Source organism: Chiloscyllium punctatum, chromosome 4 (assembly GCF_047496795.1).
Source record: "Chiloscyllium punctatum isolate Juve2018m chromosome 4, sChiPun1.3, whole genome shotgun sequence".
Taxonomy (NCBI): domain Eukaryota; kingdom Metazoa; phylum Chordata; class Chondrichthyes; order Orectolobiformes; family Hemiscylliidae; genus Chiloscyllium; species Chiloscyllium punctatum.
Window position 1 is genome coordinate 54,788,340 of NC_092742.1, and position 18,028 is coordinate 54,806,367.

At 40.1% G+C, this 18,028-nt stretch overlaps 1 protein-coding gene across 3 annotated transcripts in view; it reads right to left on the reverse strand.

Annotated features, from left to right (window-relative positions):
• Positions 1-4,803: 4,803 nt before the first annotated feature.
• Positions 4,804-18,028, reverse strand: part of wdhd1 (WD repeat and HMG-box DNA binding protein 1) — a 61,452-nt gene continuing 48,227 nt past the window's right edge. For all 3 annotated transcript variants that reach the window (XM_072568764.1, XM_072568762.1, XM_072568763.1), the window contains 4 exons: positions 11,375-11,548; positions 10,404-10,528; positions 9,951-10,089; positions 4,804-5,755 (listed from right to left, as the gene is read on the reverse strand). In XM_072568764.1, coding sequence (XP_072424865.1) covers positions 5,540-5,755; positions 9,951-10,089; positions 10,404-10,528; positions 11,375-11,548 — 654 coding nt within the window. In that variant the 3' untranslated portion in view covers positions 4,804-5,539. The remainder of the gene's footprint in view (positions 5,756-9,950; positions 10,090-10,403; positions 10,529-11,374; positions 11,549-18,028) is intronic.

Genomic DNA, 18,028 nt, shown 5'->3' on the forward strand with positions numbered 1-18,028 from the left:
CCCAGTCGAATTCATGTTGCTTGTCATCTGCGTGTGTGGCTACGAAGGATAGCTGGTCATATCGTTTCGTGGCTAGTTGGTGTTAATGGATGCGGATTGTTAGCTGTCTTCCTGTTTTGTCCTATGTAGTGTTTTGTGCAGTCCTTGCCTGGGATTTTGTACACTACATTGGTTTTGCTCATGCTGGGTATTGGGTCCTTCATTCTGGTGAGTTGTCTGACAGTGGCTGTTGGTTTGTGTGCTGTTATGAGTCCTAGTGGTCGCAGTAGTCTGGCTATCAGTTCGGAAATGCTCTTGATGTATGGTAGTGTGGCTAGTCCTTTGGGTTGCGGCATGTCCTCGTTCCGTTGTCTCTCCCTTAGGCATCTGTTGATGAAATTGCACGGGTGTCCGTTTTTGGTGAATACATTGCATGGGTGCATTGTATAGGTACATCAAGAGCATTTCCGAACTGACAGCCAGACTACTGCGACCACTAGGACTCATAACAGCACACAAACCAACAGCCACTCTCAGACGACAACTCACCAGAATAAAGGACCCGATACCCAGCATTAGCAAAACCAACATACTGCACAAAATCCCATGCAAGGACTGCACAAAACACTCCATAGGACAAACAGGAAGATAGCTAACGATCCGCATCCATGAACACCAACTAGCCACGAAACGACACGACCAGCTATCCTTCGTAGCCACACACGCAGATGTCAAGCAACATGAATTCGACTGGGACAACACTACTATTATAGGACAAGCCAAACAGAGAACAGCCAGGGAATTCCTAGAGGCATGGCACTCATCCACAGATTCAATCAATAAGCACATCGACCTGGACCCAATATACCGACCACTGCAACGGACAGCTGGAACTGACAACCGGAAGCTGCAGATTCAAACCACTATAAATGCCAGAGGAAACATCACAGAAGCGCTTCACAGGAGGCTCCCAAGCACAGAGGATGTCACCTAGACAGGGGACAAAATGTCTGCAACACAAATTCCCAGCTCGGCGAACAGAACCACAACAACGAGCACCCGAGCTACAAATCTTCTCACAAACTTAGATAATAAGTCACTTGTGACAATTCATATAATTTAAGTAACTCATTTTGAGGGATCCAAGATTTTAAATCCAGAGTATTTAATTAGTTGGTGTAAAAATATAGATTTCCCTCTTTGCAGTTTTATGTTTCTATCTTAACTATTTACCGTGTCACTTACCTCAGCGTCATCACCAGATTTGAGTCTGTGAATTGATATTGCATCATCTAAGTCATTCGTGACTACAGTAATTAGTTCAATCCAGGAGTTTATACTTTACCTATCAGTCTCTTAAGTGAGATAATCAACTAGACATGGAAATCCATATTTATAAGATCTATAAATGCTCATTGCTCAATACTTTTCAGTCAGCTCTTCAAAAACTTTAATCAGGTTCTTTTTACCATGACCATTTAGATCTAAATCTACTTCATCAATTGAAAGCCATAGCTATAGTACACATGTTAAGGAATTTGTTACATTTACTCACTAGGATCCCCCCATGGCTTATGTACCTGTACAAGAAAAAAAAAGTATGAAGCAAAATAATAAGAAAATATGGCTGTATTGTTTATTCGTGCAAGTCATTATTCTCATTGCTTCCAGATGGCTCAATAACAAACCACACTGAATCGAGGAGAAATGCAAACATAATTTGTCATTATTTACAGGATATGCCACATTGAGCCAATGATGTCACAATGATGAAAACTGTACATTTTTCACCACTGAACAAGACAATAAGTACAGTCTTCATATTTTCAAACTAATGCCATTATGGAGATGTCACAAGAAAACAAGCAAGAAAAAGTGACATGTATACATCCAGAACATGAGATGAGTAGATCAGTTCCCACTAACATCTAACTTTGGCCCTCCATGTGTTCCAAAAATCTGATGAGATTATTACAGACAACAGCATCGATTTTCCATCCAATTTTCCCAATTCCCATAAAGCAATAAATGACAAAATTAAAGCTGGATGAATACACAAAAGATATTACCTTCTCCCAAGTATTCACAATCAAAAACCATAAGCAAATGACTTCTCCAAATAGTTAATCAAATTGAAGTATATTGAAACACAGGGGATGGACGTTCAATTGAAGTTGGTAGTTCCAGCAAGAGTCCTAGCCAACTTAACATAAACATGTCAGCTAAGACAGACCAACCAATAGGTGTGAACAGTAAAAATAACTGCATAAGTGAGAAGTAATTATCTTATTGTACATTGCTGTGGCCAGACCATATATCATGTTCAGTTCTCCTCACTGAGGGGGTGAATCACTATTTCATCTACAGTACAACCACAAAAATCAGCCAAATGCCTCAAAATGCAAAAATTTCCTGTCCAGAGAAAGCAGGGCACATTTAATTCAGCCAAATAAAGCTCTATGAGCTGCTTAACCACAAGCAAAACAATAACGGGTACAATCAGATGTAATACCAAGTGGCACTTAATAATTAACCTGGTCTCTGATACAGTTTAGATGTTGCAAGGACCATTCTGTTCCACACCTCATGCAACCTTAGTTCAAACATAAAAGAGCTGATTTCCAGTGGTGAGGTGAGATGGAGTACCCTTGACATCAAGCCACCATTTGTTAGAGTGTGACATCAAGGAGTCCTAGTAATATTTAAATCAATGGCTTATCAGAGGCAGGACGCTCCATTGGTTGGAGTCATACCTAGCATAAAGGAAGATGACTTTGGTTGCTGGAGAACAATCACAAAGCCTCACTATAGGGATTCCTCTGGGTCAAACACCTTTCCTGTTTTAGCTGTGGCCTTCCCTTCATTGTACTAAACCCCAGGTGGAGATGTTCACTGATGATTGCGCATTGTTCAGTTTCATTTCTCAGATAATTAAGCAGTTTATGCTCACATGTAACAAGACCTAGACAATTCATTTGTGGGCTACTAAATGGCAAGTAGCATTCATGCCAAGCAAGCTGATGCACCTCCACTTTGGGTTCAATGACATTATTACTGGTAAATCCCCTACTATCTGCATTCTGGGTCAGTCATATGAATACAATAGTTAGGAAAGCAAGCCAGAACCTTGGAATGGTGACTCACTTTCTGCCTCATAAATCTTGTCCACCACAAACAAGGCACAAATCAGGATATAATGGAATAGTTTCCACTTTTTTTTTTGAAGTGCGGCTCCAATAACACTCAATGTCATCCAATACAATACAGCCTGCTTGACTGGCATCATATCCACCATCTTAAACATTCAATCCTTTCACCTCATGCAGGTGCAGTGTACATCAGTTACAACTAGACAGACAGGAGCAATTCACCAAGGCTTCTTCACTCGCATCTTTCAAACATGTGACCTCTGAAATCCAAAGTCAAACGCAAAGCCCTGAATTTAAGTTTGGTTTTGAAAGGTAAAAATGTTAGACAGAAATAAGTGCACAGGAATTTACAAAGAACATTTATAAATCTCAATTGTTATAATTGTTATTTTGTAGTGCCAGAAATTTGTTTGCATTCAATTTTACCAAGTGAAGATTGGTGTGTTAAAGCTTCCCATATAAATATACAATATGCTCAGTTTTATCCAAAAATGTTGCATAACAAAGCACTCACTTAATACCTTACTGTCATTGCCAATGACAAATGCAATGACAAAGCTCAGAACTCTATGTTTTCATCTTTTATATGTATATTGGGCTCCAACTATTCTAACCTAGTGGTATTATCAGAAGACGATTAATCCAGAAACTCAGCGAATATTCTGAGGACCTACATTCAAATCCCGCCACGGCAGATGGTGGTATTTGAAGGCATTACAAAAGAAATTGCAACTAAGAATCTATTGATGACCATGACGCCACTGGCAGTACAGTGGCTCAGTGGTTAGCACTGCTGCCTCACAGCGCCAGCGACCGGGTTCGATTCCAGCCGAAGGCGACTGACTGTGTGGAGTTTGCATGTTCTCCCTGTGTCTGCGTGGGTTTCCTCCGGGTGCTCCGGTTACCTCCCACAGTCCAAAAGATGTGCAGGTGAATTGGCCATGCTAAATTGCCCATAGTAATAGGTGCGTTAGTCAGGGGGAAATAAAGGGAAATGAATCTGGGTGGGTTACTCTTCGGAGGGTGGGTGTGGACTTGTTGGGCCGGAGGGCTTGATTCAACACTGTAAGGACTCTATGAAAACTCAATGAAAAATGCCACTGTCAATTGTTGGCAAAATCCATCTGGCTCACTAATGCCCTTCTGGGCAGGAAATCTGCCACCCTCACCTAGTCTGCATGTGACTCCAGACCCTTAGCATGCATTTTCAACTGTCCTCTGAAATGAACTGAGCCACTCAGTTAGTGCAGCTTGGTACAGGCAATAAATGCTGGCCAGCCAGCAATACCAATATCTCACGAGTGAATAGAAAAACTCAAGCATTAAGGGATCTGTCTGCATACAGCTTTATTGTTTCATTATATGATGAAACTTGATGTGCTGAGACAAATAATATTTCTTGATTATTTAAAGATAACCTATTCTACCACAGTTATCATTTAATGTTAATTATTTTGTAGGGTTATCTATAATTTTTTGGGGGTAATTAAGGTATCAATTTATAAATCTAGAGAAAACCATAAATCAAGACAAAATGATGGAGAACCAAAATAATGATTCAGGTCCAAACTGAACCTTTGCCATCTTTCTATTTTTCAGTCTGATACATTTTCATTTTAACACACTGTACTACTCTTCAAACCTTATAAGAAATCAATGAGAAATACAAATACCATACCAAAAGAGATCCAGTTTAATTCCTATAAAAACACACATTTAAAATTCAAACTTAAAAAAAAACTTGTGCTGAACAAAAGCTAATATCTTGCCATAAGTATACATTAACATATAATTATAAAACACTGACATCTGTGAAGATTTTGACCTACATTTCTTTGCAAGTGGATGAATAACTGGAAATAACTAAACTAATTAATTGCAACTGCCAAGGGCAGCAGGTTTTTCAAAATTATATTCCACTGAATTCATAATTTATCCGTACATCCCCATTAAAGTCTCCAGAGTTCACCTTATTACAATTCACTACTGTTAAACTTCTCAGGTTATGATTTACAACAAAGAAAATGTAATTCAAAAATGTTGTCTTGGTGCACACTAATTTGATTTATCGATATTGCCATTCTATCCACAACCTGTACTTCCACTCTCCACGATATACCATTGCAGTAAATACTACAGATAACACAACCAGCTACTAGGCCTTGGCCAATCACACCTAAAAGTGAGACTTGTCATTTAAAAAAAACATTTGTTCTACTCAAGATCATTTTTAGCTGAACTAGAAAAATCACTGTACAGGATGAACACAATGGCCAAATTGCGTCCTTAATGTGAACTTTAAAAAAAATATACAGTCTTGTTTTGTCTAAACTATATAACTATTGACAAATCAATAAATGTGGTAGAAATATTGAAATGTTCAAACTGTGGTCAAGTAATATGCAGCAATGCTACTCCTTTTTGAAGGCAAAGGCAGCCAATCTTGAATTAGTGGATACATGCTGTTGTTTCTGTTTTTTTGCCAAGCTTCCAGGTGCTTCAGAGTTTTCATCTTTGCTTTCCAGGTTATCTTCATGAAGCTCTTCCACACGCTTGCGTTTTTGAGCATCCTCTGCATCAGGCATATTGTTAATGCTTCCGCTTCTTTTAGCTTTCTCCGTCCAGGCCTGGAAATAACATCACCAGAAGAATAATTTAAATCTGCACTGCTAGGTGGCCAAGCAGTTTGGTCATCATTCAACACTATACTGAAGCCAATCAAAAGCGCTTCCACTCTACTTAAAAGGGCCATATGCAATTTAACTTCATGCATGAGGGTTACAAACTATGCAGCCATTCCTGGTTACACTAGGAAGAGTGAAAGGCAAGACTGAAAGGCATTAAAATACATCTAATTAGTGGGGTAGCACTCAAAGTCCTAAGACAGAACCATTATGGAGTAAAACTACAGACAAAAAGAGGAAGCAACTAACTAAGTATGGACTTAGGGAGTTCTGGTTACACAGACATAAATGGGAATTGGGGGCAAACTTCCACCAGCATAAAAAGGACAAACTACAAAGGCTGTGATTTTTAGAGACCAATCATTTTGACCTCAGGACATGCTTACAGGAATTCCTTAGTTAAAAATCACAACATCAGGTTATAGTCCAACAGGTTTATTTGAAAGCACTGGTTTTTGAAGCGCTGCTCCTTCATCAGGTGATTGTTGAGAATAAGATCGTAAGACAGAATTTACAGCAAAAGTTTACAGTGTGATGTAACTGAAATTATATATTGAAAAAGACTTGGATTGTTTCTTTCATATGTAAATAGCAAAACTTTTTTAAAATTTACATTCTCAAGTGCACTTTAACAATAGGTACCATGTCGGCCTACATAAGATATTGAAGATGTGAGGTGCCCTGTGTGAGACTGTCTGTGCCACAATGGTCAGACTGATTCTAATCTAAAAGAATAGATTTACAGAATCTTACATAGATTCATGCAGTTTTTGAGCAAAGTAAAATGTAATCCTGCAAGTACAAATTCACCCCACAAACTTATGTGTGTGTGTGGTGAGGGGGGGGGGGGGGGGGGGGGGGCGAAGGGGAGAACACCACAGAACAATCAGCAGACAGGAATGTTCCCTTCCAGTCAGAGGACACTTCAGCGGTCTGGGTCATTCGACCTCAGACCTTTGGGTGACCATCCTCGAAGGTGGACTTCAGGACAGGCAACAACGAGAAGTGGCTGAGCAGAGGCTGATAACTAAGTTCAGTACCCATGGGATGGTCTCAACCGGGACCTTGGGTTTGTGTCACACTACAGGTGACCCCACTGCACCACACACACAGACCCCTCTCATACACTCCCATACACACCCTGTCACAGACTTAAAGCCCTTTACATTCACACTCTCACAGACACTCAACCCCCCCAACAATAACTTTTGCCATAAATTCTGTGTTCTTACGATCTTATTCTCCACAATCACCTGATGAAGGAGCAGCACTCCAAAAGCTCATGCTTCCAAATAAACCTGTGGGACTATAACCTTGTATTGTGTGATTTTTAACTTTGTACACTCCAGTCCAACACCGGCGCCTCCAAATTAGGTATTCCTTAGGATAGTGTCCTAGGCTCAAACATCATCTGTTTTATCAATGATCTTCCTTTGTCCTTAAAGTCACAAATGGTGACACTTGCTGATGACTACAGCAACTCAAGTATCGAAGTGGTCTTTATCAACACCCAGCAAAACCAGGACAATATTTAGATTAGATTAGATTAGAATCCTTACAGAGTGGAAACAGGCCCTCAGGCCCAACAAGTCCACACCGATCCTGCGAAGAACAACCCACCCTCCTCTGACTAATGCACCTAACACAATGGCTTACAAGCATCAAGTAATATTCGTGCCACAAAATGCCAGACCACAGCCATCAAGAGAGAAGAGACAAGGAAGAACCACTTTTTGACATTTAGTGGCAATTCAACATTGAATTCCTGATCAGAACGTTAACTGGATGAGCCAGGCAAATAAAGTGACCGTTAGAGCCATTTGGAAACTGGGAATTCTGTGATAAGTGACTCACTTAATCTCTTTCCAAAGACAATTCACCACCTACAAAGCACAAGTGAAGAGTGTGATGGAATACTTTCCACTTGCCTGCAACTCCGAGACACTCAAGAGGCTTAAAACCATTCAGGACACAGCAGCCTATTTGATCAGCACCTCACCTATCACCTTCAACATTCATTACATACCACTGGCACACAGTGATGCAGACACTTGTTAAAGCTCCTTTAAAAGTACCTTCAAAAACACAACTTTTATCACCCAGAAGAACAAGGGCTTCAGATGGCACCTGGAACTGTGGGAACAGATTCAAAATCAGCCATAGCTCATGAGGAGCTGTACACATGTCTGTTCACTGCAATACTGCAGATAAATATTTGTTTTCATATTAGTTTAACAAATGGAGAAAATAACAAATTTTTTCTCCATATGACATGAACATGGCTAGCAAGCCCAGCATTTGCGTCCATCTCAAATGAGTTAGGAATCAACCATTTTGCTGTGGGTCTGCAGTCACATGTAGACCAGACCAGATCAGGATGGCAGATTTCCATCCCTAAAAGGACGTTAATGAACCAGATGGATTTTTCCAACAGTTGACAATGGGTTCATCATCATTAGACTCTTACTTCCAAATTTTGTGGAGTTCAAATTACAGCATCTGCCATGACAGGATTTGAACCTGGGGCCCCAGAACATTACCTGGGTCTCTGGATTAACGCTCTAGCGATAATACCACAAGGCCATTGCCTCCTCCCTTCAACATTTAAGTCAAGATACTTTTTATTGAATTCAAATTCCACCATGTGCCATTCAGGATTTGAACCCACATCCCCAGACCTTGGCTGAATTTCTGGATTAATAATCACACGATAATATCACCCGTTGATGCCCGTTGCTAAATGCTCTTGGAAAAGTTTCACTTCTTGAACCACAGCAATCCCTGAGTTGCAAGTACATCCACAACACTATTCGGGAGGGAGTCCCAGGTTTTTGACTTGGCGACATTGAAGCAAAAGTTACAATTTCCTTATCTATGGTTCTATCCCAAGACCCGATGGAACAAGTATGTCTCTGTCATACTTGTTCAAATATTCTGCATAATTAAAGAGAAAATTTTAAAGGGGTGCCCTTGCAGCTACAGTGTAAAACTTACATTCTACACCTTCCTTTACGCTTTTCTTTCATATGAATGTTTTGAGTCATATTCAGTTCTTCTTTGGCAGAAAAAAAATCACTAATTGCAGAATTTCTGCAAATGTTGAATGACCTAGGTTTGGTCACTAATTTTTTTTTTCTTTTATAGATAGCCGATTCCCAAAAACTAAAAACAAAACAGCTGCACTGAAAATGTCATTACTCCATTATCAGAAGCAAAAAAAAATCAAATATGAAACATCCAGTTGGCTGGTCCCCCTCGACCTCTGACTCCGCTTCAATTGGAATTCCTCGTCCACTACTTTAAGACTTCACCTCAGATTAATTTCAAATTCAAAGCACAAACGCTGCAGTGAAATTTCATATTTTACTCTTCAATGTTGTCCTCCAATTAAGTAAGCCTAAACAGATGTGTTTCTGCACCTGTCAATCCTGGTTAAATAACAGGTCATCAGGTCACAAAGAAACAAAATCAATACTACTAAATTTACGTAGATATGATTCCTCAGCAACAGCCACTTCAAATCTATTCAGTTGTACTTTGTTTTGTAGTCTATGAGCAGTACAATCAAAAACAAGTAGCGCTGGTGCTGACACAGTTTCCAATTTGATTTCTGCTAGACTTCCCAGTATTGATGAAAATAAATCTCAGCAGTGCACGTATCTTAAAACAGCTATATAGATTTGTTTTTTTTATCAATTTAACATTATTGAAACCTGTAGATTTTTAAAATTAGATATTCATGATAAATGTGGGATTGTTGTTATGCACCAGTTTTACTGCATGGATCGGCTCAGATTCAAATATCTATTCAATATACTAAACAAGTATTTGTAGAATAGGTGCATTCTCTTACATTATACCCAACCAATGCAAAGGAGTAATCCAAAGTAACTGAATGGAAAACTATATAACTACAATAGTAGGATGTGTCAAAGGTATGACTACAAATATTTTACCAAGCATCTACTTTCATTTGAAAGCAAATGAAATAGGTTGACTGGTTAATTATTATTATTTGAAGAAATCAAATGTTTGCAAATTAAGCAATTAGTAAAAATCAGACAGAAGTTATCAATCAAAAAACAAAAACTAAAATATTAAAAAGGCTAAAAACTATTCCAGGCCTGAGTTTTCATACCTTCCTCTCCTCAGATGACAGAACACGGAATCTGTTCATGCCTTCCTTAATTATTTCTTCTTCTGATAAACCTGGACTTTCAGCAACAATATCCGCTCGACTTTCTTCCAACCAGAGTTGGAAACCTGTCTTCTTAGGCCTTTTTTACAAAGAAAAAACATCATTATTGTATTTTAACAGCTATTGTTTACTAATCACATTAAATTGTTAGAAATTCTAATGCGATCCTGATTTTGGAGATAATAGGTTTAAGCTTCAAAGTAGAATCTGTATGGTGACTAACTGGAAACACATTGAATCTTGTAATCACTATTTTCCAACAAACAAGTCAGTAAATAACACTTTCTTGAAAGAAACTCTGCGATGGTTTCTGACACAAATTGCTAGATTTCCGGTAGCATTAAAGATTATCTAAAGTGCACATCCATTGTGTATAATTTTAAAAGCACTCACTTCTTGTTTTCTGTGTTGTTGTTGTCAGGGATGATTGATTGTACAGAAGGAGCCTCAATTGCTTTTTCTTCCACAGTTTTACTGCTGAATTTAGAGTTGGCTGGCTGGAACAGTGTAGCTTGGATCTTTGAAAAATAAGATGCCAAACGAAAGATTAACAGCCTGAATATTGTAACAGAAATTGTGGTTTTTTTGTCAGGCAGTTCATCAGTTTTGGAGTGACTGCAGAAGAGCGTAGGACTGGCTCAATCCTTACACAAATTAATTATAGAAATCATGAACTCTAACGTAATTATCACCACATGGGAGTTTTAAAAGGTCAAGTTTTTTTTATTTCTACATCTTATCTTGCAATGCAACCCAAACCTATTTTTAAAAAGAACTAGCTTTGTGAATAAATGCTTACAAAAAAATGTTCGATGTTTAAAAAATGGTTAGGTAATATATCTGGAGTTAAATCAAAAAGGTAGCACACAGGACTTATTTTTTCCTTTAATCACTCTTGATATTGATATACAAATTTTAAATATTCTCCCATAAATTTTATTTGAGTACTTGTTCCACAAGCTTTTACAAATGTCTGATATCAAAGGTATTTTCACATTTGAGCAGAGGTAGCAAGTTAAAGGCTGCATACGCAGTTAAATGGATGTGGCTGCATACTCAGTTAGATCATAATGCAATGTCTACATGTAATTTTCCAAAGAGATGCTGAAGATTGTTGGGGTTTTACAGGATGTGGTAACTCCCAACAGGGCTACAGAGAACAGCAGTAGGAATATGTCAACGACCACTTGGGCAGTGAACAACCAATACATCACAAAACAGAAGACAAATCGGGATTTTTTTTGGCCTGCACAGTTCAATCCCATACTAGGTTTTACACCCAACTGGTGCAACAATTATGCACTTAAAAAACAAAACAACGTAGTTCCTGATTCTAATAAAGCAAATTCTGAAAATGCTTGTACCTGTTTGGCTTTTGGTTTTGAGACCAGAGGTTTCAGAAGCAGTGATTTCTCATTACTTGCAGATTGGCTGTTGTTACTTGATGCTTTCTTATTAATTTTCGCCATGCTATCTAGAATATTGGTGTTACGCGCATGATTTCCAACCAATGCAGGGGATATTCCACCAGATGTTACCTGAAAAGGAGAAAACATCTTGGCTGAGTAAATAAACGTTTACAAAAGCAAAGACTCAGGAATGTCAGAAATTTGAAATGAAAACAGAAAATCCTGGAATTCTCAGATTTGGTAGCTTCTGTGGAGAGAAACAGGGTTAGGTTTTGAGGTCTATGTCTTTTCACAAAAACTGAGGAAAGACGAGGACAGAAATGTCAATTCTTTTCTTCTTTCCACAGAAGCTACCAAACCTGCTGATTTTATCACTGTTAGACAGATTAAAAGAAAGCATTGTGGAACTTACATATAAAGTGGTAAGACAACACCTGAACAGAGCTCGGAAGGAGTTTCTTGTGCAGCATTTTGTTAATCAGGCAATCCAGAGTAAGAATAATTAATTTGTGGAGAGCTGGCTTCAATGAGGTAAGAACAGAAACAAAAACTGTAGGTGAACAATGGCCACATTCAGAGGAAGACATGGTTTGGGTACATACAAAGTACACACCCTCAAAATGGAAAGGCAGGATAAACACATCTAGAGCTTCCTGGATAAAAAAGGAGATACAAATAAAGGCAAGTGTACTTTTGACAATTCTTGGGGAGAGAATATAACTAAGAACGAAGAGGTTCCAGAGGAGAGTTGAAAAAGCATATTTGAAAAGTAAAATGGCATTATGAGAAAAGACAGGCATCCAACACAAAAGGGAGCCACAAAGAGTTCTATACGAACATTAAAGGCAAAAGGCATGGCTTAAGAGTTAAATGAATAATTTGGATCCATCTTTGCCAAGTAAACAGATGCTGCCTCTTGGTGACAAGAGAAAGTCACTAGAAGGGCTCAAAATTAACCAGGAGGAAGTATTGCAATGTGCAATAAGGGAAGTTTAATAAATGATCTGAGTAAAAAACCCGTTTAGTTAACAGCGATTATAATATAGTAGAATTTAACTTTTAGTTCGAATGTGAGAAACTTGGGCGCGAAGAAAAGATGGTTGAGAAACAATAGCAGTTCATGGTTCACAGCAAAGATCTATCCCAGTGAAGAACAAGGACTGTAGGAAGGAGATAAATCGATCACAGTTAACCAGTTAGTTAAGGATGTTATCAAATTGAAAGGAAAAAACACAATGGGACAAAGATTAGTGGTAAAACAGAGTTTGGAAAAGTTTTAATATCCAATAAAAGATTACAAAAGATGATGGAGAAAATAAACTATATCAGCGAACTTGCAAGTAACTTAAAAATGGACAAGAGCTTCCTTAGGTATATAGAAAAAGCAAAAAAAAAAAAAAGAGTGGTCACAGTGAACATAAACCCCTTATTGAATGCAGCTAGGGAAATAATAATGGACAGCCAGGAAATAGTGGAATAAAGGTTTTGCATCTTCACAGTTAAGGACACGAATAGAAATCCAAAAGTACTAAATAATCAAGTGCTAAAGCAACCAGGAAATAAATACAATAACAAACCACAAGAGAAGAAACAGTAGGAAAACTAATGGGCTAAAGGCCAACAAGTTCCCTAATCCCAAAGGGTTGCAACCTAGGATTTTAAAAGGAAGCAGCTCAGAGATAATGGATGCACAGAATCTCTAGATTCTGGGAAATCACCAGCGGAGTGGAAAATTGCATTAGACACCCTTCAAGAGGGAAGGAGCCAAAACAGGTAACTATAGGTCTGTTGACATCTGTTGTTGGGAAAACAAAATTTATTACAAAGAATACAAAATAAAGCATGCAGAAGTACCTAATCAAGCAGAGTCTGCATAGTTTCATGAAGGCGAAATCAAGTGTGTCAAATGTATTAACAAGGTGAATAGATAAAGTGGAACCAGTAGATTTATCATATTTGGGGATTTCCAAAAGACATCTGATAAGGGACTGTACATAAGGCTACTTAATAAGACAAGATGTCACAGTGTTTGAAGTAGTATAAGTACTGATAGACAATTGGCTACCTAATAGGAGTGACAGATTTGGGATTGGAGGGCATTTTCAGGTTGACAACCTAAAACTATTGGAGTGCCATAGGTTACTTACAATGCTACAATTATTTACAATGTATTTTATTGACTTGGACAAGAGAAGCAGAAATTTACAGATGTCAAGAATAGGTGGCTGCAGAGGCTGGTCATTAAGTATTGTCATGGCTGAGATAGAAAGCTAATTAGTAAGAAAATCAAGGGTTATGGGGATAAAGCAGGAATGTGAATTTGAGGTTTATCAGTTCAGCCATGCTCTCCGTGAATGGCTTCCTTCTGGTCCAACGTCATATGGTTGGATAGTCTATGGGTGATAAGGCAGTGAGACCAGATGAGAAGCATATAAGGAAGTGAAATGGTCATAATCTTTCACTCTTCCCTTGGCTCGGAGTGTACAAGAGGTTTGGAAAATTTAAGACATTTTGCCCTTGTTTAAAGTAGAATAAGTTCAACAATTACAAACTAACAAAAATAAATTCACTGGTATGGAAACTTCTACAATTATTCGGGATTGATTTAGTCGTCTCATGGAAAAAGCTGATTTCTATTGTGAGAATCAGCAGGAATTTCTAAAAGAAAAGTCATATTTAGCTAACTTGGATTTTTAAAAAACAAATTAACAGAAAGATTCAGTGAGCTAATGTTGTTGATATGATGTATGTGGATTTATTAAAAAAACTATAGATTTATGAGAGAGGTTTAGTTCATGGGACAAAAGGGAAATAAGCAATGTGGATACAAACTTAGCTGAGCAACAGGAAACAGAGGGTAATGATGAATGGATCGTTTTTTTTGGCTGCAGTAAGGTTTGTTTTGGAGATCCCAACTGGTCAGCACTGGGGCTTTGCTTTTCTTGATACATAGTAATCTAATGAGCCACAAGTTCAAAGCACAGGCATAATTTGAAACTTGGAAATATAGTAAACTATGTGTTGCTGGAAAAGCACAGCAGGTCAGGCAGCATCAAAGGAGCAGGAGAATCGACATTTCGGGCATAAGCCAGAGACACATTTTTCAGCTCTGATCTCCAGCATCTGCAGTCCTCACTTTCTGCTAGCTGCAACATAGTAAACTATCAAGATAGTTTAGAACTCCAAAAGGATGTAGACAAGTTGGTGAAGTGGGCAGATAAGTGGCAGAATAAATTCAATGCAGAGGTAGGAGCTGATGCATTTTGATAGGAAGAGCATGGACAGACGATAAAAATATTGGGGACACACAATGACAGACATTTCAGTATATATATGCATAGATCATTATGAGGGGCATGGACAGGATGGACATTTTCTTCTTGATGGAAGGATCAAAGACCAAGGGCATAGATTCAAGATAAGAGACAGGACGTTTAAAAGGGATGAGAAGAATTTTTTCTCCCCACTTAGAGGGTGGTAGGAAGCTGAAAGTCATTGTCTACAAGGGTGGTGGAAGCAGAAACCCTCATAATATTTAAGAAGTACCTAAACGTATATTTGCAATGCCAATGTACACAGGTGAGGTCAAGTGCTGGAAAACGGAATTAGAATAGTTAGGTGATTGTTTTTGGCTGGTACAGATTCGATGGGCCAAAGGACTTTAACTGAACTGCAGACCTCTTTTACTCTCTCACTGAAGGTGGCAGGACAATTGGAGAGAACAGTCAATAAAGCATATAGTACCCTGGGATATATTAACATAGGCATGAAGTATAAGGAGTGAAGAGTTTATGCTGAATTATAAAAGACACTTGTTAAACCTCAGTTGGAGTAGTGTGCCACATGGGATATGAACCTACTGGAATATCAAGAGTGATTTTACAAGAATGGTTCCAGGGATGAAAAATTCCATTTAGGAAGATAAATCAGACAGCTTAGAACTTTTTATTTTGGAGAGAGGGTAAGAGAAGTGCTGAGAGGTCACGTGGGGGTAAACACAGAGAAACTGCTCCCACTAATAAAAGGATCAAGAACAAGAGGACATAGATTTTGAGAGATTTGCAAATGAGATGGTTCAGATCTGCATTGCACTGCCTCGATGTCAATGGGGGTGGGGAGGAGAAGATCAAATGGGCTGTTGGTGCGTGTTCAAGCTTCTGTATTTTCTGCCTGATGGAAGAAGTAGAGGGTATTACCAGGTTGGGAAAGGACTTTGATGATGTTGGTTGCATTCCTGTGGCAACAACAAGTGTAAATGGATTCCAGAAATGGGAGGTGGGCCTCTGATGGTTCCCAGCCATGGGTGCACAAGCAGGTATGCCACTTGGAATATAGTTGTCTCAGCATGCTCCTGCCCCACTGAACTCATCTCTACCTACCTCGACACTGTCCTATTCCCCCCCCTAGTCCAGGAATTACCCACATACGTTCGAGACACCACCCACGCCCTCCACCTCCTCCCAGACTTCCGTTTCCCTGGACCCCAACGCCTCATTTTCACCATGGATATCCAATCCTTCTACACCTCCATCCGCCATGACCAGGGCCTCCAAGCCCTCTGTTTTTTCCTCTCCAGGCGTCCCCAACAGTACCCTTCCACCGACACTCTCATTCGTTTGGCCGAACTGGTGCTCACCCTTAACAATTTCTCCTTTGAATCCTTCCACTTCCTCCAGACCAAAAGGGTAGCCATGAGCACACGTATGGGCCCCAGCTATGCCTGTCTTTATGTTGGCTACGTAGAACAGTTGATCTTCCGTAATTACACCGGCACCACTCCCCACCTCTTCCTCCGCTACATTGATGAGTGCATTGGCGCCACCTCGTGCTCCCGCGAGGAGGTTGAGCAATTCATCAACTTCACCAAAACATTCCACCCTGACCTTAAATTTACCTGGACCATCTCTGACACCTCCCTCTCCTTCCTGGACCTCTCCATCTCCATCTCCATTAATGACGACCGACTTGACACTGACATTTTTTACAAACCCACCGACTCCCACAGCTACCTGGATTACACCTCTTCCCACCCTACCACTTGCAAAAATGACATCCCGTATTCCCAATTCCTCCGCCTCCGCCGGATCTGCTCCCAGGAGGACCAGTTCCACCACAGAACACACCAGATGGCCTCCTTCTTTAGAGACCGCAATTTCCCTTCCCACATGGTTAAAGATGCCCTCCAACGCATCTCGTCTACATCCCGCACCTCCGCCCTCAGACCCCACCCCTCCAACCGTAACAAGGACAGAACGCCCCTGGTGCTCACCTTCCACCCTACCAACCTTCGCATAAACCAAATCATCCGCCGACATTTCCGCCAACTCCAAACAGACCCCACTACCAGGGATATATTTCCCTCCCCACCCCTTTCCGCCTTCCACAAAGACCGTTCCCTCCGCGACTACCTGGTTAGGTCCATGCCCCCAAACAACCCACCCTCCAATCCTGGCACTTTCCCCTGCCACCGCAGGAACTGTAAAACCTGCGACCACACCTCCTCCCTCACCTCTATCCAAGGCCCTAAAGGAGCCTTCCACATCCAAAGTTTTACTTGCACATCCACTAACATCATTCATTGTATCCGTTGCTCCCGATGCGGTCTCCTCTACATTGGGGAGACTGGGCGCTTCCTAGCAGAGTGCTTTAGGGAACATCTCCGGGACACCCGCACCAATCAACCACACCGCCCCGTGGCCCAACATTTCAACTCCCCCTCCCACTCTGCCGAGGACATGGAGGTCCTGGGCCTCCTTCACCGCCGCTCCCTCACCACCAGACGCCTGGAGGAAGAACGCCTCATCTTCCGCCTCGGAACACTTCAACCCCAGGGCATCAATGTGGACTTCAACAGTTTCCTCATTTCCCCTTCCCCACCTCACCCTTGTTCTAAACTTCCAGCTCAGTAACTGTCTCCATAACTTGTCCGGACTTGTCCTACCTGCCTATCTTCTTTTCCACCTATCCACTCCACCCTCTCCTCCCTGACCTATCACCTTCATCCCCTCCCCCACTCACCCATTGTACTCTATGCTACCTTCTCCGCACCCCCACCCTCCTCTAGCTTATCTCTCCACGCTTCAGGCTCACTGCCTTTATTCCTGATGAAGGGCTTTTGCCCGAAACGTCGATTTCAAAGCTACTTGGATGCTGCCTGAACTGCTGTGCTCTTCCAGCACCACTAATCCAGAATCTGGTTTCCAGCACCTGCAGTTATTGTTTTTACCACTTGGAATATAGCTCTAGGAATATAAACCAAGACCATACAGTTAGGACAAGTTGCTGGAGAAAAGGAAAGTAAAGGAAAGGGAAGAGTTCTCAGCAGAAGGTTGTTCACAGAAAAATTATTCTACTAAATTTCCAATGAGAAACAAAGTATTAAATATTTGGGCTTCGGTAATGAACATCACTGTAGCTTGTTATTTCTCTTCTCTCTTTCTGTTAGGGAGAAGCTTCCTTTAAAAACAAAGAGTCCTTTTGCTTTATTTTCGAGAAGGTCAAATTGAGTTGTGTGACCAAAGCCACACAAATTACTTTGTGGATATCAAATTGTTTTCTTCTAAAACCACTGCATGTAAATAATTAATAGTTCACAGGACAGATAAAACT